Raw genomic sequence first — 23,074 nt, 5'->3', positions numbered from 1 at the left:
GCACAAGCTAGGTTTCACATCCTCGGTAAATGGCTTGAAGAGGGCAGTTAAAATGTCGGATCATGTCACACGTGAATGGTCTGGGTCTATAGATACTTGCAAGCTCGTTGCTACTGCAGGGCTTTAGGAGCATATATGCAAACTGCTGTGCTGCAAGACTACACCAACTGATACTCCAGAAGCAAAAACACCCATGTGTTGTTTGTTAACCCGTGCTGGTAAGGAAACTGGTAAGGAAACCAGTCAGTAGAAAAAAAATCCCAGCCCTCTTGCTAAGAGACAGAGAGTACTCCCAGAAGCTGCCAGATGCACATTTTCCTCACCCCCTCCTAAAATAGCACTGTAATTTTAATTTACCCAGGCGAACGAGCAGTTGACTAAACAGACATTAATTTTAAAATTCACATTAAGAAAAGAGACACTTGGGATAATTTTGATTGATTTACTTGGCAGAGTTTTGATAGCTACTGAAAAACATACTATTTATGTTTAGGTGAAAAATAAATGGAGTCAAATAAGTGTCACTGCATAGTACTAGGAGGTATATACAGCCACATGTAAAAATGCATAAACACAAACATTTCTGTACAGCAACTTCTCTTTTCAGTCTGTATAGCGAACACTGGTTTATAATATGGGGAAAATATAAAGCAGACATACATGCAACAAGGACGTGACAGTTACATAGGTCCCACCTGCCTCCCGAGAGTTACAACAACAACATCAACAATAATAATAATAAAAGCCTTTTTCAGGGAAAAAAATTTGAAACCTGGAATGTTTTCATGTTGAGGTTTCCAGAGAGCTTCAGATTTCAAATATATCTGAAGTTGATTTAAAGGCTTGATTCAAAGCCCTGTGAAGGCAATGGAAAGACTCCATTGGTTTCAGTGAGCTTGGGGTCAGGCCCAGCTATTTAACCATGATCCCATTCTGCCCTCCCCCAAAATCCAAAGTTGAAGTCCGCAGATAAAAATAAACAATCGTATCATACAAAACTTTGTATATAGAATACAAAAGGTAACCATTGACTTTTTGTATAAAATACAACTTTTGATAGTATATTTATTTCACATATGTATAAATATAACCCAAATAATATGATTTTATTATTCCTACCAAAATATTATTACTTTTTGTTTTTTTGATTTTTTTTTACAAAAGTTTACAAAACAAATAATTCTTTATATTTACAACCCAATACTGCGAAGAGTGCCCAGTTGATGATGAAAAATAGACTATAAGGGTAGTGCACTTAGCCATTGCAAAGAAAGAGAAACAAGGACGCTAACTCTGTTCAGACACAGGTGTTCTGAAGAAATGATACCAGATTCAAGTTTTGGTTGCAAGTGTCTTTCAAAAGCTCACATTTGAAATGCATCAGGCATCTTTATAGGACTGCAAATGACCTCTACCTTGTTGAATTTACTAAGACAGAATGACATCCTGATTCTGGGCATGGCCCTGACAGCCCAGTGCCTTCTCCACTGTAGGATAAGGCCAACAGGACGAAGCTCAGCATTGAGTCCAGCACTGGACGACAGCTTGAAGGCTTGGGACCTCGGCTGAACAATTTATTTTACATCATTTGAGGATCTGGAAAACAATCTGGTCTTAGTACAGAAACCAGTGGTGGTTTTCTTAATGGCATGTGAGAGTAGCTGAGGTTACCAGCCTACCGTGCTCATTGCTCATGATGAGACTAACTCAGCCTCAGCCTTAGTAGCATCGCAGTTGTCTGTTCGTACAAGAAATTCGGCAGTCACTGCTCATGGGTGGTGTGCCTGTGCACAAGATAGATGAGCCGATCTTCCTTCCACGTTAAACTCCCATAGCTACTATTTCAGCCTAGTTTTGCACAATTTATAGAGGACTCATTTGTTAGACTGCATCTGTATCATCCCAAACCAAGGTGGGTTGCCAGTGGCCTGAGCTGAAAAGCTGCTTAAAGACTTGGAAAAATTCTTACTGGCATATCAAAGGGACTGCATACACTCCAGCCAAAACTGGGGAGAAAAGGCAGCGTTCTGGGCAGCTGAGCCATTGTGCAATGCAGGGTTGTGCAACCACCACTAGCTGGGGCAGAAGGGACCCTTCAGCATGGTTCCTCATCCCTCTTATGAACAAATGTCTGGGAATGAGCAGCATCATGGACCGGCCCACCTCAACTGGTAAGTCTAACTAAATGCCCATGTTACACCTTTCCCGGAGGTGCTGGCGCTTGTGCGTGTGACCGTGCTTCTTGAAGCATCACAAAAAATTGTGCCCACATGAAACGACAAAGCGAAACGACTAGAAAAGCCTTATTAAAACCTCTCTTGAGAACTAGGTCAGTTAAGTGCAGAGGCTACTGTCAGATAGCCTACTCATCCCACTGCCACTAACAAGGATGAATAAAGCACTTGCATGGGGTAGAGCGGTGCCTCTTGGCGCTGCAGCATGTGAACGTAGGCATTGTATTCCTTTGCCACATCTAGTTTTAGCTAATCCAGAGGAGGCTGTGAAACACGTCTCACCACATCATTTTAAAGAACAGCATTTTCATTTGAATTGCAAGATCTGTTCCCATCTATGAATTCTCCTGTCAGACTCATGGTGGAGCTGTATTATAGTGACATAGGACCTCCTTCTGATGTCCTTGCTAACAAGCCTATAGAAGAAAATCTAACACGGTCAAGGCTATTGTCTAGCAACGAGGTCAAGTGGTGTGGAACAACCCATATCCTTACTACTCTGCTCTGTTAGCTTCCAAGGCAAAGTGGCTGCAAACTCTCCATGGCCCAGGTTAACTCCCTAGTGATGCATAGAAATTGGTCAAGGCAACATCATCTGGGCCATCCCAAAACCCAGAACAGATGACGTAGGCCAGTGCCCAGAAATATTCCCCCAAACTGTTTCATTTACAAGCATAGACGTGGCTGAGTCATGTGTGTGAGGGGTGGCACATGCATGCTGTGCTCAAGGAGACTGTGGTGACCTGGGCCACTGGTGGACCTCTTTCAACTCCCCCCATACGGAAAAGGAGGGCTATGGAAAGTGGGATGGAGCCAAAACGCTGTGCAATCAGAACGTGAGCCTCTCCCCAGACAGCAGGACTGGCATTTCTGCAGGGATGAGCCTGTTCTATAGAAGAGGACTGGGCTGAGCTACCTGACACACGCCATGGGTTAAGATGAAAATGAGGATAGCTGCTGTGGCTTAGCAGTGTGTATTTGCCCTCCTCTAAGCTGGACCGGGAAAGTAGCCTCTGAGGGTCAAATCACGAGCACCTTTCTCATTTAATTTGTCCATTAAGTCACTAGTATTCCTGGGGTAGGGCAAGGTAGCAAAGCGAGGCTCCTGAGCTTTGGCATCGTTCTTCTCATGTTTCCCTCAATTCCCCGCGTGGTTGTGCTGCTGACAGGAGGGCAGCCTCCTCTGGTACCGGCTGCAAGTGCTGGAGAAAGGCAGACAACAAAAACTAGAGCACACCGAGTTACGCACTGATGTCTGTCACACGATCAGTTTCCTTCTCTCCTTGGATGGGACCACTTACCCTTTCGTGTGGTACAAAACAAAGAGGGTTTAAAACAAAATCATTGGAAACACAAATATGAGTTTGTACTATGTAGCAGTAAACAGTTTTTTGCAACGCAATGAGATTTACACGGGGCCTGATCCTGTCAGGGCTGAGTAGTCCCAAGGCAGTTAAGGGCTGTGAAGACGGTGACTGAAGAGCTCTGGACCACTTGGGCTGTTACTTGCACTCACAAAAATGATGTCTCACAGCCCATACCACTGTCTGGGGCTTGCGCTCACGGGAAGCTAAACACATTTTGCCACACAGCACCCATGAGACGAACTGATGTGTTTGCAATGCACTGGGCACCAGCGTGGGGAACAGACCCTTCATGTGTTCTCACTCCTTTGTGGCAGGCATGAATATCACTTACATTATCGTTTGATCAGGGGAGACATCAGTGTTGTTCCTTGAGCAACTCTTCAACCAGGGCAATCGCCCTACTTGGTATTTTAAAGGACAGCCCAGTTATTGGAGTGTAAATTAATAGAGCAGATTGTTGGCATCTAAAGAAAAAGCTAATGTCCTTACTGCTTCTTCATCGGTTTCACCCTCGGTACTGTCACTTACGAGTGGTTCCCCAAAATTTCATCAAGGTTGATGTCTTTCATCCAGTCATCGTTACCAGGTTCCGTTTTCAGTAAAGAATCTATAAAGTCTGAGTCACTGTTGAGCGCAGGCCCTATACTGTCACCCTGCTGGTTCAGAAAGTCAAACGCTAGGTCATTACCGTGGTCGCCTCCTTGGTAAGCCCGAGAGTTTTGGTTGGTAGATGTGAAACTGGTAGACGGCAGAGATGACGGAGGTGTCATACTTGTTCCTGGCTGATTCAGGGTAGGCACAGTCTGTCCTCTGAGCTGGTTAGGTCTTATGCTTAGACCTCGTAGTGAACCAGCTGATTGTCCATTTAGAGTCTGGTGCATTTGGTTTAGGGGAGGCCTCATTTGGACTCCCGCTGTTAACTGATTAGGAGGTGCCAACGCACGCTGAGGAAAATGGGGGTTGCCCATGTTGCGTTGCAAAGACTGGTTGGGATATGGAGTGCCCGTGGGGAAACGGACCCCTGCGGGCTTCAGTGTGTCCTGCTGCTTCACAGCAGCTTCTTGCGGGGCCCAGTTCTGAGCAGTGGCTGTAGCTGTGATCATCACGTTGGCTGGTCTCTGCACGGGGATACCTGTAGCTCCGTGGTTCAAATTGGGTCTCACTTGCTGTGAGTTGACCACCGACCCAGTCCCAAAAGTAGCTACGTTGTTCCCCTGCGTCATGGTTTGCTGTCGAGACATCAGGGGGTTGTTCTGACTGGGCAGGACTTGATTTTGGTTTCTGTGTGGCTGCATTTGGTTCATTCCTGAAGTCACGTTGTATGCGCTCGGTTGGTTGCAGGGAAGGTTCCCGTAGCACCCCATACTCCGAGCGGCAGGGACAGAAGGCATCCGGGTCCCAGCAGGGGTGGACATGAGGCTGGAGTTCTGGGGCATGATGCTATGTGTTGAAATTGGGTTTGATAAGGACATGCTGGAGCTCATGCTCACAGCTGGTGAACCACCTGGAAAGGAGAAAACAGAAGTGTTAAAACAAACGTGGGTGCATTGATGCATGGTGTCATTCAAACACCAGCAGGTTAAAAATTCAGAATTTCTTGAACGAGATGCTTTGCTCTGAAGCATTTTCTGCACATAAACATCATATTTTGTGCATCAGCAAGCTGGAAACTATGAGTCGGCAGTACCACTTATCTATGCTTTGTGGCCAGTGCTGGCCCAGCGGAGGATCTTCCTCTACCAGCAAAACACAAGAAGAGAGGTTTTCTTTCTCTTCAGCCACCAAACCACAACACAAGCTCACTTCTGTGGCAGATTTGCAGCTACGTAGTATCTATTCTAAGGCTACAGTAAGTCATTTGTGACATCTTGGCTGATTGCTTATGCACTTCAAGGGTCTGAATTAATTCCAGGCCTCACCGTCTAGTTGAAGAAGATCAAACATTTTCTAGATGTAGATGTAGATCTAGATCAACATGCAGATGACACTATGGAGAATCCCCCTCTGCCCATGAACACCTGCTTTGCAGCTTCAATTCCTTTATAATCATAGGATCATTAAGGCTGGAAAAGACCTCCAAGATCATATGGTCCAACCATCACCCTACCACCAATGTCACCCACTAAACCCTGTCCCTAAGCACCACTTCCAACCTCTCCTTAAACACTCCCAGGGATGGTGATGCCACCTCCTCCCTGGGCAACCCCTCCCAATGCCTGACTGTTCTTTCTGAGAAGAAATGTCTCCTCATTTCCAACCTAATCCTCCCCTGGCACAACTTGAGGCCATCCCCTCTGGTCCTGTCACTGGTTACCTGTGAGAAGAGACCGACCGCCCGCTCCCCACACCTTCCTTTCAGGGAGTTGCAGAGAGCAATGAGGTCTGCCCTGAGCCTCCTCTTCTCCAGACCAAACACCCCCAGTTCCCTCAGCCGCTCCTCACAGGACTTGTGCTCCAAGCCCTTCACCAGCTTCGCAGCCCTGCTCTGGATACGCTGCAGGGCCTCGGTGTCCTTCTTGTAGTGAGGGGCCCAAATTTGACCACAGTACTCGAGGTGCAGCCTCACCAGAGCAGAGTACAGGGGAACGATCACCTCCCTGGCCCTGCTGGCTACACTATTCTTGATACAAGCCAGGATGTCTTTGGCCTCCTTGACCACCAAGTCCTACAAGAAGTGCTGCTAGAAGTCAAGTTCAAGGCAAACAAAAGGAGGTATTTCTTCACACAACATGTGGGTCAGCTGAGGAATTCTTTGCTACGTGGTGCTGTATGAGCTAAATGCTGAGCTGGTTCCCAAAGTGTGGGAAAAGCTGACAAATGGGGCTTGCCACCAAGTTGTCTTCACATTTCAGTAATTCCATGAGCATCTTCCAAAGGAGGGACGGAGGAGGTTTAACTATGCACAGAGCTGGAGCTTTGCTGTTTTCTATACAGCAGATAGTTGCAATTTTGTTGGACACTGTCTTAGTTTGATCCTACTTATACCACAAACCCAGGCTGAATTTGACTAACTTCAACTTCGTCATCAAACCTAATTACATATTAGTCTGTCTGACTGTTTTTATCACTCGGTCCATCACCAAACCCTTCTTACTGTGCAGGTGCTTAAAGATTGTGGCTGTCTGCAGCATTCTCCAAATACATCAGTCTCAATGTGTGGCATGTTTCTCAGTCCTTCACTCATTCTTAGCTCTTTTCAAAACTTGCCAGTTTTCAGCCTTTGATTTCAAGGCTGTACATCACAGCTACCCACAGTATTTAATGGCTCTTGCACAACTCCAACATGGATGTAAAGTAAGCTCTTTTTTTTTCTTGTTCAGCACGACCTCAGACCCTGTCCTTTCAGCTGTAATCACACAGCCTGTTTGCAGTGATATTTGGACACCTATCAGCCATTTCCTTGTGTGCCATGTTAATTTTATATCATTCTGTTTTGTTTTTTTTTTTTAATCAAAATATGCAGTACCAAGTCAGATGCTTAAAGTACACTACCTGAACAACTATTAGCTTTATCAACCAAAGTTTTGCTTTCATTGAAAAAAATACCATGCTAGTTTGAAAAGATGTCTTTTACATAAACCCATATGGCCTGACATCAATTATATTCCCTTCCTAAATTCTTTATTACATAGGCTATATTAGCTCCCCAGTATTTTTGCTGAGCTCTGCATTAGGTCATTACAGTATCAATTACCTACTTACTCTTTTAGTTTTTGTTGTGGCTTTAGCTTTCTTCCTTGGAGTTTCAAGACTAAACAGAAAGTGGCATTAAGAATTTGGAGAACCTCTTAGCCAGCTCTTTCAAAACTCTTGAACACAAATCATGTACATGCATATTTAAAAAGTCTATGTTTAGTAACAGCTGTTTAATATACTGTTCCTGTTGAAATTTCACCATAATGATGTTCAGTTCCCTCAGACTGGAACTGAAGAAAAAATTATCATATATTTCTGCCGTTTTTGCATTATTTTTATATGTATGCTATTTCTGTTTAGTAATAGAAGCAAAAGGTTCCTTGTTTCTTTAAGTACTTGAAAATAATTTGCCCCCAATTCAATATTAACACTGAGTGTGACTTCACAACCAGAGCTGCTTATTCCAAGTCAATATAAACATAGGTACCTAAACCGAGAAGCTCACTTTATTCTGGAAGGCAGGCTCACAAACTGTCTCCAAGCAGGAGGCACTTATTTATAAATAGCCTACTGAGATTGTCCCTGCTGATCTAAAATTCAAACTCAGCCCCAGAGCTGCTCAGCCCCTGGGACAGGATTTGCCCTGAGGAGCCCACTATTGGCTTCTCACCTGGGTCCTAGGCTGCTGCTGGGGAGCCACCTGACTGAACTGAGCTCTGGAAATGGAGAAAATCAGTGCTAAGCAGCTAGTCTCACAATTAGCCTCATCTTTGGCTTTGTTAGTTGGTTGTACATTGCTCTCTGTTTCTTTGAAATACTGTCACACTTCTTTGTAGGGGTGATAGGGATCGGTGCCCTCATCCTTTGCTCCCTTAGGCTGGTAGTGAGGTGGAGGAGTGGCACAGAAATCAGTGGTGTTCCCAAAGACCTGGAACAGTGTCTGGGGAGAGCCAGTCCTCCCCCTGCAGCAGAACTGAAACAGCTGCAACACGTTTGAGGGCCACTTCACTTGGTGTTGGGACGAAGCCCTCTAGGGGTGACCCTGCCAGCCGTGGGGCAGACCCAGGAGCTGCCATCGCACTCCTGGTGCAAATGCCACGCACTTTAAAGGGCACGAGTGGCCGGGACAGGGGTTGTACATGTTGTGCAAAAGACGAAGTTTCCTCTTTCTTTGTATTCCTATTTTTATCCTTTTTATTTTTAACACAAATATTTTCCGTCCAGATTTCTTCCAGATGGGAAGACGTTTCTTCCCCAGCAGTGCTGCGTACAGCAGCTGGACACCCCGGGCTGTGGCGATTCTGCGAAACTCCTTTACTGCCCGATCCACCTGCTAGCATCGCGGGGGTTTATTGCTGTCACACGGCACTACAGGGAAAAGCACAGAGGACTAAAGTGCTTAACCATGTGTCTCCAGGCCCCTCCGGTATTTTAGTTAACTTTGTTTTTTCTTCTTCCCTGACCTGAGCAAAGCTATTCCCAGAAAAAGGGAACAGATTCCCTGCTGTTCCTCCCTTATGCAAGAGTTTCCTAATCACCCTGTCTGGTAGCTCTGCTGCGAGCTCCCAGCACAGCCCTTTCTCCCAGGCTCGCCCAAAAAGCTGCTCTCCTGCCTGGGCTTACTCAGTGGGGACTTGAGATTTGAATGGGCAAGTGCTGCCAATCCCACATGTCACAAACCCAGGAGATGTGACTCCAAATACCATGAGGCTGGCAAAGAGTCCATCAGATTTAGAAGGAGAGCAACATAACAATGGAGATCTACTTATTTTGGAGCCTTTAACAGATGTGGCTGCAGTCATTTCCATTTTCTCTCTGTATTGTTTTTTAAGTAAAAGCCAAGAATCTCAGTTAATCATCTGATTCCAGGAATGAGCTTTTAAACAACACGTCAAATCACAGGATTCCCCAGCAAACTGCCAGTGTCGTCAAGGCATTTGGTTTAATAGCACAGGAGGTATGAAGCCTGCAAATGGGGCTCGCTGTCCCCTGTGGCATTGTCCTCACCGTGGGTTGTTAACCTGGCATCAGTGATGCTTGTGCAAGTTTACTGAGACAGGAAACACCCAGACCTGTCAGAAAGCAGCACTTTCCAGACTGCAACAAGCTTGTCACTGCTGGGATGTGCAAACAGCAAAGCCACTGAATGTGGCCTGAGCAACCCAGCCCTTCCACGCATACACGGCCTGTTGGTGCAGTGGCCAGCAGCTTGGGCAGGGGTGGCGTAGGAGCCAGATGCACTTGGGAATCCATTGAAAACAAAACAAGGTGGAAAAGTTCTGCTACAAAGGACAGGTAGGAAGGAATGACTCAGATCCCTGTGGAATTTGCAGAGCCAACAGTTACGGAAAAACAAACTAACCAAAACCTCTTTTTTCCCCTCAGTGTGTTGTATACAAAGATCACTAGAAGCCAAAGGATCCCTTTATACTTAAATGCACAGACACTTTGCAGGATAAAGAACATCCTTTGATCCCATCTGCTGCATTCCCCAGACCTGCTCTCTTTTCCCAGCATCTTTTCCTTAATCTGCCTTTGGACTCCAAGCAGCCTGCAGCTAACCAGCAAGGTGAGCAGCACGAAAAGCCAAGCAGGCAGTCCTGTGCTCCCAAAGTAGGCTCTCCGAGGAGCTGAGGTGGTGAAACTAAAGCCTTTTCCTGAGCTGCTGGGAGTTTTCTGCCCTGGGCATTCGTGGCTGAAAGCAGGGGCTTTCACCCTACTGGTTGACTGAGCTGTTGAAATGCTGCTTGTAGAGCAGCAACGAGGCCACACCATGGCATATTTAAAAAATGGATCAAAAGTTCAGATGGTCACTGGTTGCCTATGATGGTGTCACAGGAAATACTTAAACATCAATATAAGGGTCCTCGTGCTGTACATGATCTACCATTTGAAGGGAGGCATGTTCCTCATCTTACTCTCTGAAGCAAGATATACCATGTATGTGAAACATCTGGATGGAGCAAGGCTGCACGTTCACAAAGAAACCTCTGTATCAAGTATCTGGGTGCACATCTGCCCCAGGCAGTGCTAAAGGGATGAGCACCACCTTCTTCTTCCCTGTGCCTGAGAGGTGCAGTGTCAGCCCCAATGACGCACCAGCTGCTTCTCCAGCCCATCCATCTCAGTGGTGGGGGCAGTAAGGCAAACAGCATGGGAGCAGCAGCCACCGCTCACTGCACTGATCTAAGTGGATATCTAGAAAATCAACCCCTTGTTATTAGTGCATGCCTGGCTGTTCTGGATGGTCCTACAACTGGAAGGAAGGAAATAGTTTCGTTTAGCAAATGGGCACTTACCAGGATATTGATTTGCTTGTTGCATATTGACCACGTTCCTTCTTTGGTCTTTATAATCGGGTGGCGGTCGTGTCAAGTGTCTGTTCAGCTGATCTTGTGGAGTGATTTTCTCCTAGAGGATGGAAGTAGAAATACATTAATTTGCTTTTCTTTATGTTTTCCTGGCTCTGTGTTTTACCTGCCTCTTTCTTTTCTCAGTATGTACAAGCTGAAGTGTTCCTTCCTTTTACCACAGGAGAGGATTTCAACGGCATCTGCAAACCCATGCCATCACACACGGAAGCCTGTATGGAAATCTTTCTGCTGGTTGCCCTGTGTTTGAGCCTGTTCTAGTTTTCCTTAAAATCACAGAGAGCTGCTCAACCTCTGAGAACATCGGCCATGCCTGCACAGCAGTACAAAGTGTCCTCTCACATCCGCACCATCCTGCTCCCCTCACTTATCAGACAGAGGGGCTGATGGTTCCCCTTGGCTCCCTCCCTGCCTGTGCAGCTGGGTTTGCTTGTAGAGAAAGACAGAGAGCACAAAGGCAGAGCAAACACCCAGGTCTAACCCAAACATGCAGCCGGGATGCAGCTGGGGAGCAAGGAAGGACCAGACCTGCAAGGTCCACACCTGCCCCTTGGCTGCGTCAATATTCACCAGCCCATTTCACCCAGGCTGACCAGCTGCACAGCTGGCAAAAAGAATTTCAAGGATTTCAGCTTGCCATTAAACATGCTTTGTCCCATCCCTCCCTCTTTTTCTTCCTCCTACATTGGAGGAGCTGCTACAAAAATCAACAAAATCCATTGCTTTGTCATCCCTCATATCTTTCCTCACCAGAGATGCCGGCAGGAGGCATGGCCAAGGTTTAGCAAGGACTGTGCTGGGCTGGTTGTTGTTCATACCACTCATCACTGCCCTGTGCTTCCCCATACACGTACACGGCACTGTCTTACCTCTTACACCGGGAGTACAAGCACTGGGGAAAGGGCAGTGAGAAAAGAAAGCTGAAAAAGCCAAGTAGTAGGGGATATTTTTAATTTTGGGCCTGCAGCGGCACGTGTCTGGTGAAGGAAAGATTGAAACGCAAGTCATGATCCCTTCCAACTCAACCCATTCTGTGATTCTAAGTGTGGGCACTGGAGTCAGCAGCACCAGGTGAAGCCGTCCCTGTTCCTGGACCCTGACGCTGTGACTTGGTGTCCGCAGTGTTACCGCCCAAGGGCTTCTTGGTGAGGCTGCAAGCGGCATACTGTGTGCAGCTCTGGGCTCCTCAGTACAACGGAGACAGGGATTTAGGGCCACCGAGATGATGAAAGGGCCCAGAGCACCTCTGCTGTGAGGAGAGGCTGAGAGAAATCTGGGGCTGCTCAGCCTGGAGAAGAGGAGGCTCAGGGGGATCTCATCAGTGTCTGTAAACACCTGAAGGGAAGGTGCACAGAGGATGGGCTCTTGTCAGTGGTGCCTGGTGCCAGGACAAGAGGCCATGGGCACAAACTGGCACACAGGAGGTTCTCTCTGGCCACCAGGCAGCACTTCTGCGCTGTGTGGGTGACGGAGCCCTGGCACAGGCTGCCCAGAGGCTGTGGGGTCTCCCTCCCTCAAAACCTCCTGGCCATGGCCCCAGGCGGCCTGCTCTGGGTGTCCCTGCTTGAGCAGGGGTTGGACCAGGTGGACCCAGAGGTCCCTCCCAACCTGAACCATTCGGGGACCTCTGGGATTCTGATTTTGTGATATGAGGCACCATGGCAGGAAAACGTGACTCTGACTGCTTCAGACACGAATTCGTCACATTGCTGGTGTGTCTGTGCCTCCTGGCGTCACGCTTACTGGTCGGGCTTCACCCACTTCTCTGCAACCCACCGGGCCCGTGATTTGTGCTTGGAGGGCTGAAGAAGTTGTTGAGGAAGCCATCTCAAAGGCTCCCCATGCTCTCCCCCAGGTGTGTCCCAGCCTGGGCAGGAAGGGAAATGACATTTCCACAAGGGCAGAGGCCGAGGGCATCCAGCGAACCAACAGCAGGTGCAACCTGCGCCTGTATTTGCCTCAAGGAGCTTGGAGTTGCCTGAACAGCAAACCAGCTCACCCGTGTGGAAGAGCCTGGCAGGTGTCTGAAGCCGATCAGAGTTATTCAGGTGCCTGAAACAGCACACAAATGGACTTTCTTGTGAAAAATCTTTTTTTCTCTTTTGCCAGGGGCTCTTAAAAAAGCAGAGTGAAGAGCCTTTCTTGTGGTATTTAGGCATTTCCCTAACACATTCTGGGAGTGAGTGGCCTGATTAAGATTTATAGGGCTTGTTTCAACATAGCAGCCAGCCCAAACCCTTGCAAAGAAGAAAGGCAAGTTAACTTCCAGGAAATCCCTGTAATACCTGCAAAAACTGCAGCTAGGCTTTGTGTGTATTTCTATGTCCATAACACAAAAGCAAATGAAAACTGATCAAAAAATCTCATTCTGTAGAGCTATTTAAATTTCTTTTTTAGCTTTTACTTATTTTTTAAAATAGCTATATGAGCAATTACATTTTCATTCTGATAAAAATTCTGACAGAAAACTGCAGCACGGAGGTGACTTGACACTTCAGTTCTTTTCTGCATAAATTAAAAAGCCAACCAATGTTTCCTTTATAGGGCAAATGAAGTCCTTAACTTCAAACTCAAGCTTTTTAAATTGTATTTTTGGAATGGAAATACATTTGTAAACAACAAGATACTACCTATAAAACCTGAATAATTTCTGCTTTGAAAACACATGAAACCACGGATGTTTTTCCATTTCTGTGTTCTTTAATTATCCAACATCATTCATTAAGTATGCCAGTATTTATGAACTTATGTTTTTATAGAGAAAAGAAAGTTTGGATTCAAAATACCAGGCCAGCATGATAGGCTCTACTCTGTAGGCTGTCCTACATAAGCTGGGGGTCTGCTGTCACTGCAGCCTGGGGGAAGCAAAGCAGGTGGCAGTGTCACCTCCATCCTTCTCCAGCATCCTCCCTGCAGCCCTTCTCTAGTTGCAGCAGGCCACCAGTGTTACTTTCTGCTTGCCCCAAGGACATGACAAGCTCTGCTCTTCTTCTAGGACTTTTCTTCTCCATGCTTTGGCAAGCAGAACTACTGAGGAATGGTGAAGACGAGCATGCACACGGCATGTGATAGAGTTTAGGGCAGATGGGATGTCCCATTGCACTGCCTGTGGGTGATGGGTCATGAAGCACCTTCAGCTGACTCAGTTTGGGTGATATCAATGGCAGTGCTATTTTAGTGGAACAAAACTAGTGGGTTCTAGCATTTATCATTCCTAACAAGACCACACGTATTCTCCATGCCTCAGAAAATGACAAGGAACTCCCAATTGCTCTCTCAGATACCATGGGATAGAGAAGAACTGGTTACAAATATCTGGAAATGCATAAAGAGAAATGGAGAAAGGAAGACTCATGGACGATCCCAGGCAAGCACACAAATTTGTCTTGAACACTAAAATCAATGTACCCAATCTTTGCGTACACAAAGGCTCTTCATACCATGCTGCCTAGGTTGCAGGGCCTGGAAGTCAGCTTTCCTCTGTGGTCAAAGCGGTGTCGCAGTGCACCTTAGCTTACCTTACTTGGGAAACCACATAAAGTATTCATACGCCTTTAATTTAGCATATGCTTAGACTGTTCTTATAATGAAATGACAGTAGCTCAGATACTTGAGTTGTTTCATATAAACCCAAGTAGGTTTCAAAAGGGCTTAGCAAAGTGCTGAAAAATATGAGGCACACTCTAGAAGGTCTAGGGTTTGCCAAAATGACCTCAAAGTCTTGTGGGCTTTCTTCTCCCTGTCTTAGCTTTCTTTTCTATTGTTTCCATGAAAATCTTTTTTTTTTTCCTATAAAATAAGAGATTGGAAAACTTACAGCTTCTGCCAACATCTGCTGCTGTAGAAGGAGTTGTTTTTGCTCCATCATTTGCCGTTGCAGAGCCTGTTTCTTTTCCATCAATTGCTGATTCAACATTGATTGCTGGGATGAGTTCATGTAACCACTTCCAGTGTTTGGATTTGAGCAAGAACTGGAGCTTGGAGTGGGGCCAGCTCCCTGGCCTACCACAGAGTGTTGATCCTGAAACAGAAGAAATGGCTTGTGAAGGATGAAAATAATAACAAGCATCAAGAAAAGGAAATAATCCTTTTTATACAATTTGCTCAAGTACAGGACACAGCCCACAGACTCTCAGGACAAGTGACCGACACAAAGGCTTCGACAAAATAAGAAAGTGATGGGGTAACTTTATCGCTCGTGGAAGACTTTGAAAACTTGCCAGGTGGTTCCAGTGGCAAACCTCAACGTTGTACCAGGAGCTTGGGAAACGCTAACAGAAGTAACTGAGCCGTCCTGGGGATCTTTCCAGAAACTTCCACTGGGCTGCATGGCAGTCTGCTTGACCACAAGGGAACAAACTCTGCATCTGCTGGCTCCTACCATCTGACGAGCAGCAGCAAGAGTTGTTCAGAGCCTCGTTGCTGGAAGATACTCGTTGCTAGAAATGACATCTATTGTTAGAAAACTCAGAAGTCACAAGTTGTGACTTCGCGGTGGGGTGAGTGGTGCCATTTCCATCTGTCCCTTCACCTCCCTCACAAGAGCAAACTCTGAGAGATTGCTAATTGTCTCCCATTAGCACAGGGTTAAATAAATAGGCTTAGAGCTTGTCACCTTCCTTGGTAAAACAAATGTGTAACTGGACTGGTCTTTGAAGAGGGTTTTAGGGTCTCTCCAGTCTTTGCTATGGATCTAGATCTGCTTCCTCTTCCCCATGGGCAGCTTCATGAGGAAGGGATGGCAAAAACTCATCTCAGGAGGCAATGGGGAAAGTATTTGGGAACTCCAGACCATGAACATCCAGGATCCAAACAGACCTGGCATGACAATATGCTGTTCATTTTCTTTCACTCATGATTTCTCTTGGCACAATATGTTTTCTGTCTGCTTGTTCCACCAGGGTTTGGTACTTGGACCTTCACCGCATGTGGGAAAGAGCTTTCTCGGTCCGCACTCAAAAATGTGTTAGCCCATAAAAACATTCATCCTATGTTGGCTATCACTCAACAGTCACATATTCCTTAGCTGCCCAGCTGCAAAGAAAACAGCAGAGACTGGGGCGATCACGACAGTCATGAGAAACATCAGTTTTCTGCCTGCTTTGGTGCGGTTCACTGCAGGAACCCAACTGCTGGATTCTGTCCAACCTAACAGCCAGCAGTGCATTTGCCCCAGAGCACAGGAACCGATGACAACTGCAGCTTGGTGCCGCCTGGAAAGGTGCAGCCTACCCACACCCTGAAGACCACGGGGCACTGATGCTGATCGCTTTGAAAACCCCAGGGAAGCTCATTTCTGTGCCTTAGCTTTTGCTCAGTGCGTTCAGCACACAAACGCACCCCCTCACACACAGTAACATGCATACTGCAAACTAATCCAACTTATCTTTATACCATCTGGCATGGAAGAAACAGAGTGATTGTTATGGTTATTTCTATTTTAAAATAATTCTGTGGCTTTTAGATGGGGCCGCACGAGTGCATAGCTAGCTAGATAAAAGTATTCGACGTCTCTTAACGAAATAAAAACCATGACTTTCTGCTGGAGCCACCTGCAGCCCCCAAGGCAGTGTTACAAACCCATCCTTGAAAATTTATTGGGCTCTTTCACAATTATATCCCGCACACTTTCCTTCAGTTCCAGAAGGAATCCAGGACTGCTCGGCATTGCCACATTTTTCAGCCCTTATGTTAGCTGCAAGATAGAAAATACCTCCTCTCAACAGACCTGCTTGCCAAGTTGTTGCGCAAACTTTTTTGTCTTTCTTAAAATATTTTGAAAAGAAAAATATGTTACAATAAATTGGCTTTGACTTCTATATTCAAATGACACTCTAGCTTGAACCCAGCCACATGTTACATCCATTAATAGATTTCATCTGTTGTGCTTTCGCACAGATAATGCAGGCTCCACCAAACGCGCCTTCGTCGTCCAGCCTAAAAAAAAAAACAACAACAGAGCCCAACCTTCTCTCTCTCCCTCATCCCCTGCCAGCTCATGTGAGCTGTGGGAAGGGACTTTGTTTTAAGATAAACTGGGCAGTGTCCATTCACGCTACCTATAAAAGAAAGCTTTTCTCTAACAGCAACTGGCGCAAAGCACTGGCTGCTTGGCAGAAGGGCCCTGAGAAAACAGCAAAAATCAAGAACTTGGAGCCAGTTTGGTTTTTTGCATTCGGTCCTTTCTCTGCGGTTCGTGAAATGTCAGCGTGAGCCTATGGGGCTGTGGCGTGATCCTCGTCCTGCCCGCTGCTCTTCTGTAGCAGCGATGAGGCAGGAGAGGGCAGAACGGCTCCGGGGGCTAGCTGTGTGCCAGCGGCCCCCTTCCCGCACCTTGCTCCCCCCCTCACTCACATCCCCACGGACCAGAAGGTGTCCCTGACATGCCGCCAGTGACACGGCACTCTGTCCCTGTGCCTGGACAAAGCATGCTGCCCTCCACGCAAGGGAAAAGCAGATTGGGGTTGCAGCTACCCTGCTTTCACCAAACCATGCCATCCCACACCACAGCCCGCTTTGCTACAGCCCCACGCCTCCGAGGTTGCCCCCCCATCCCTGGTGCTGGAGTACAGCCACAGCAGTGCTCGGGGTGCCAAGGCAGAGCCCTCCCTGATGTTACTGTGAGATACAGGAGCAAGGAGAAGCAGGAAGAGCGGCAGGGGCAGTGAAAGCGCTGCAGAGCTGGTAGCACAACTGGGGGTTTGTTTGCAAGCATCACAAAGAACATTATGCTCAAATGTCTAAATTAGCAGTAAAGCAAAACACTGAAGACTGGGTTTGCTTTTCACTTTCCCTGATGCAGCTGACTTGTATTTATACAAGTATTTATCCTTTTCCTTTCCTTTCCTTTCCTTTCCTTTCCTTTCCTTTCCTTTCCTTTCCTTTCCTTTCCTTTCCTTTCCTTTCCTTTCCTTTCCTTTCCTTTCCTTTCCTTTCCTTTCCTTTCCTTTCCTTTCCTTTCCTTTCCTTTCCTTTCCTTTCCTTTCCTTTCCTTTCCTTTCCTTTCCTTTCCTTTCCTTTCCTTTCCTTTCCTTTCCTTTCCTTTCCTTTCCTTTCCTTTCCTTTCCTTTCCTTTCCTTTCCTTTCCTTTCCTTTCCTTTCCTTTCCTTTCCTTTCCTTTCCTTTCCTTTCCTTTCCTTTCCTTTCCTTTCCTTTCCTTTCCTTTCCTTTCCTTTCCTTTCCTTTCCTTTCCTTTCCTTTCCTTTCCTTTCCTTTCCTTTCCTTTCCTTTCCTTTCCTTTCCTTTCCTTTCCTTTCCTTTCCTTTCCTTTCCTTTCCTTTCCTTTCCTTTCCTTTCCTTTCCTTTCCTTTCCTTTCCTTTCCTTTCCTTTCCTTTCCTTTCCTTTCCTTTCCTTTCCGAAACAAGGAATTAAAAGAAAAAAAAGTGACAGGCTCAGAGTAATTCACCAAAGCCCGCTCAGTGACTGTGTGTCTCACCAAAAGCTGCTTCCCCAGCACTTCCCAGGGGAGGAGCTGGGTGAATTTGTGTCCATCCAGTGACCCGTCCTTTGCCTTTTGTTCCAGACCCTCTGTGAGCCCCTGGTGTGCACCTCCCCTGCTGCTGCTGGCATCCTCCTTTCCACAGCCCAAAACTCAGCTTCTCCAGCAGCTCCCAGGGCTGAGCTCAGAGCAGTACCGTGCTTACACAGAAAAACCGGTCTCTGAGCCACCTCTTTTCTGCTGCATCTCGTGCACACGCAGACACCCCTTTCTGCAAAGCGCTGGGCTTTCCACGGACGTCTCGACCCCAGGTACCAGGTCCTGGCCTCAGACAGGGAAACCAAACGGCAGCAGGGCCGTGGCAGGCTGCCTGCAGAGTAAGAGCTCTTTCAGCTATACTGAAAAAAAAAAGCAAAAGTGTTTTCTTATTTTTAGGAATAACTCCCACTCGTGACTGGAATGCAGAGGGCTGCTTCCCGTGCCAGGGTACGCTGCGAGAGCCCCAGGCAGCTCCCAAGGTTACGCCAATTTGCAACAGCTGAGGATCTCATTTACGTATCGGGGCTGGAAATAACACAGACCGGGCAGAAATGCAGCCAGCCTGATTCTGCCTTGCCTCATTGCTTGTTCGGTATCTCTCTGAGCACCTCGGACTCGTTGAACCTTTTTCCACATGGGCACGCAACAGCACTAAAGTGCATCTCCTCTGAGTTTAGGGCTCTGACTTCCATCAGATTCCCTCCAAAGTGTCTTCTGGAGCCCTCCCTTCACTACAGAGAGGGACCGGGCTGTATAATTAGGCTCTAGGTGCCTAATTTAGACAACCAAGCTAGGAGCCCAAATTAGATGATAGGAACATTCCCTTACACTCCTAATTTTAGATGCCTGTAGTCACACCTAAGCCTGGCAGAGCGGGTGTGAACAGTCAAGCACTAGTGAACTGCTTTTTAAGGATGCTGTACAGAATGACCCAAAAGCCTTTCTTAATCATGCAGAAGGCATTGTTACAGGTTGAATTTCACCTAATACCCTGCCAGAGAGGGTTTTATGGTTTCTAGCCAACTCACATTCATATATATATTTGAGCCGTTCAGTTAGCCAAAATCAGAGGAAATAGCATTTGAAAAAAAAAAAAAAAACCACGAAATTGCAAGATCCCAAGACCTGTTTTTCTACATCTAATATCTAGAGATACAGCTGGGTGAGGAGTGCAAAACATTTCCATTAAGTAATTTTGTGGAGTGTTTATAAGAAGTTGGCTCAGCCACATGAGGCCATCTCCTGTGTTTTTCTCCTCTGACCATCTGAGCTCTCAGGACAAATATTTCAGGGCCAACCATGTTTTCAAGGCACATGCACGAGGAATCACGGACACCAGCGCTGGCAAATTTCACAAGCCCAGGCTATCCGCCAGAAATACTTGTGCCTTCATCCAACCAGGGAAAGGAAGCAAATGCTGTGTCAGTCCTCCAAACGACGGAGCTCAAAGAGGAAGCGTGGACCTATCGCCCCAGGTGCTGCAACGCTGGAAAAGATCGTGACAGTGGGGAGCACGTGCCTCGTTTCTGCAGCCCCGCCGAAGTGACAAGGTTGGGGGACACCTCTGCTGCAGCAGGCACCCAACGTGCAGAGGGAGATGCTCTTCAGCACAGCCAGCTGCTGGGACAGCCAGGCAGGCCACGCTTTCTAAAAGGGCAGGGTTTTCTGACTCACTGAAAGGGAGGTGGATCACCACGTGGGGCTGCCCCAGACAACTGCCAACAAGTTGCACCGAACCCTCCACTGGCCCCAAAATGTGTCTGAGAGCACTGTTCCTGCTGTGAAACCAGCTGTGCTTGCCCAGGAAGGATTTTGCTCCCACATTGCATCCAGGAGCTAGCTGCTCCAGCTCTTCGAGGTAGTGCGGGTGTCTTCCTAGGGTACAGCACGCTGCCACACAGCAGAGCGCCATTTCCTAAACGCCATGGTAGAGCAGGAAATCAGGCATTGCTCTCCTAAGCCCCCGTCCATCATCCTATCATCCACCACCGCTAGTCCCGGATCTCCCTTCCAGTCACACGCAGGCCAGCCGAGGAGCCGTGCTCGCCTGCAGAGTCCCACGGGACAGCAAGAGGGCAAAAGTGAGGGATGTTTCAAAAGTTTTTCTCTCTCTTTTTTTTTTTTTTTTTTTTGGACTCCTGCAACATTTTTGCATTTTCCAGCAGATGCAAACCTATAATATTTAAAAAAATTATACCTCAAATAATAAAAACAGATACTGTGCACAATATCCTAGCTGCAAGTCGGTGACCTGCTATCTCGAAGGAGCCAATCCTACTTCTGATGAGAAACCAAAGGAATTTTACAGATAGATAGCTACTTATGTAGTTCTTCATAGAAACCTTTCATAGCTTTTTGCCTTCTGAGCACCGATAAGCAAGCTGCTCACTCCTGAGGTCCTTGTGAACTGATTTCCAGCCGTCGGTGATTTATTTGTCTCGCCGTAATCCCCAGGAAGGAGGAGGCTACTTGCAGGAGAGCTGCACAGCCCTATAGCCACTAGCAGGCACTCTTATAACAACTTTTCCACCCAGACTCGTTAAAATTGGGCAAAGTGGGAGCTGCGTCTTGCACGGAGCGGGGATCAGCTCCAGCCCTTGCACAACCGCATAGCAACAGGCCCAGAACAGAGCCTCATTACCAGCCTTGTCCGACAAGCAAGCCTTTAACGAGAACAAAGGTTGACAGTGATTAATCATTAAGCGGTTCCTTGTTCCCTTCTGCACGTGTTGGAGGCAGCCTCCTGCCGAGGCAGTCTGGCATGTTTCCTGTCTGCCTCGTACCAGGGCCCGCGGCTGGATGCACAGAGCCGCCTTTTCCCAAAGCCCAGCTGAAGGGGCTGCCTCTGCTCCCGAGCACGGCGAATTCCGAACGCGTGTGCATCCTGCAAAAACAATAAACCCTCGCCTGTGCGTCTGATCGCTGCACGTTCAGCCGAAGCGGGGTTTGTTCACGTCAGAAAGTTCCCCAGAGCCGCCAAGGATGGACGGTTAGCATTTCGCCGCGTGCACCGCGGTGAGCTTTTAATGCGATCTCCGGGCGTAAGGTGTATCTGAAGGTCTCCGTCTCGTGAAGATTTTGTTTATTTGTAATGAAAATAGCACGCACGTGTTGAAAGTTCAACAGAGGAGGTTATTGTGAAACCTCTGCATCAGCACAGGAATGTTGGCTCCACCGAAGCCGATGGCAGAGCTCCAGATGACTTCGACGGGGCTACGATTTCCTCTCGGGTCCCCACCCGGCCACGGGAGCAGGGTGGCACTCTTGGCTTGGAGTGACCTCAGCTTACACCAGGACAAGATCCTGGTTCGTGCAGACACCAGCAAAGAGCCTCCACTAGTGCACCTGGGCAAAGACTCTCCTCTGTAGGGAGCGCTGGTTTTCAATGCCTCACGTGCTCTAACCCACCACCGAAACGTGTGCCAATAGGGTAAATGATGAAGACTATCAGATTTTTTACAAGATCAGACACATACTGATTCTCTCTACTTTAGCATTATCATCTGCAGCGGTTGTAATGTGCAATACCCATGCTGCAGCAAGCCAAGCCCTTCACTTTATCACCACACAATTGCAAGGAACCAAATTAGAGAGGTTTAAGAAGCTGCCACTCCTCCAGCTAGAGCAGGAGCTGGTGCGAGTGGACCTGGTTTGCCTTCAGGATGAGGTACATGCATGCTTGCAGGCTCCCTGCCTCCACAAAGGAATGGTAATTTCCAGTTGAGGCAGTGAAAACTTCCTAAACTGACTGAATTAAACACTCGTGATTATCTGTCTGTATCTTTAATGTGGGTATATGTTATCTGTGGATGTGCATACCTTATTCGTCTAAACATTCTTGTCTCTTTGCCACACGTTCATTATCATTCCCCCAAATTAGCTAGCCTGGGGATGATACAGAGCATGGAAAATTTCAGCCCTCTTAGAAAAGCCATAAGCAATCCAAAACAGGGGCTTGGAAGAGGAAGCATTGGGTGAAACCAGTAGTAGGTGGCACACTGCTGTACACGTGCTTACACGTAAGTGTCCGGTTTGCAGAGAAGTGCTAAAAATGACACCGAAGACTTACATATATCAGGCAAGAGAGCAATCTCGTGTCTCTTTTGGCATGCCATCCTCATGTTCCTCTCCCCGCAGTGAGTCTGACCGTCCCACTAACCCAAGGGCAGATGGGCACCATGTAGGGGAGCGTGGTCCAAAGATCCCCGAGCTTGTGGAGCCCCGGGCTGCTAAATGTCACGCGAGCTAGCTAAGCGTGGAGTGTTCTCAAAGGCCTCTCTGTGCTCAAAGGTAAGCTGCACTGGGGGACGTTCAGCTGAGGGACATTCAGCTCAGGAGGATGCTGCGTGCACGCAGCCGTCTTCCAAGCCCGAACCTGCCTCGTGTCGTCACTATAGGATCGGGTCAGGTCTAATGCTGTATTTGCAAAGCAATTACTTCCTAAGAGACCTAATGGAAATGGGGTAAAACAGTCTGTGCCTCTTCTTCTTGATCATAAACACTAATGCAAAGTTCAATAGAGAATTGCTGTAACTGTTTTATCCTCTTGATTTCCACGCTATTCTCTAGTTTCATTAACTTTTCCCACTGGCATTTATCTAGGTTCTCTTTGCACCTTCCGTTTCTCTCCTCATATAAGACTCACCCTCCACATTAATTCCAGTTTAAACACATTTGTGTCACTTCTAAATAACAACCACAAAAAAGGGGGTGGTGAAATAATGTGAAAATTTTCCTCAAACAATGAAACAAAGCAAAGCAAACACCACAAAACGCCTGTTTTTCTGCAGGAGGGCAAGGGGGAGCAGGCAACCTGAACGAAACGTTTAATGAAGAAAGAAAAAAAATAATTAAACAAAGAGCAACAACAACAGAAAAAGCCACATCACTGCAGCCAAACACTTGAATACAAATGGGCACAACATGGGTGACATGACTGTCAGGGACACGTACGGAGATCAAAGCCCTCCTGCTGAGAATACGCAGCA

General features: G+C 47.1%; 1 protein-coding gene across 1 annotated transcript in view; it reads right to left on the bottom strand.

Moving 5' to 3' along the window:
- Positions 1 to 428: 428 nt before the first annotated feature.
- The window catches only part of MAML2 (mastermind like transcriptional coactivator 2), a 213,789-nt gene continuing 191,143 nt past the window's right edge, over positions 429 to 23,074 (bottom strand). The window contains exons 3-5 of the mRNA XM_080589102.1: positions 14,426 to 14,629; positions 10,537 to 10,648; positions 429 to 5,105 (exon numbers count right to left, since the gene is read on the bottom strand). Coding sequence (XP_080445228.1) covers positions 4,126 to 5,105; positions 10,537 to 10,648; positions 14,426 to 14,629 — 1,296 coding nt within the window. The 3' untranslated portion in view covers positions 429 to 4,125. The remainder of the gene's footprint in view (positions 5,106 to 10,536; positions 10,649 to 14,425; positions 14,630 to 23,074) is intronic.

Source organism: Anser brachyrhynchus (genome assembly GCF_964034855.1).
Source record: "Anser brachyrhynchus genome assembly, chromosome: 1".
In the NCBI taxonomy this organism is placed as follows: Eukaryota; Metazoa; Chordata; class Aves; order Anseriformes; family Anatidae; genus Anser; species Anser brachyrhynchus.
The sequence above is the reverse complement of the archived record's forward strand: the minus strand, read 5'-3'. Positions and strand labels throughout refer to the sequence as shown.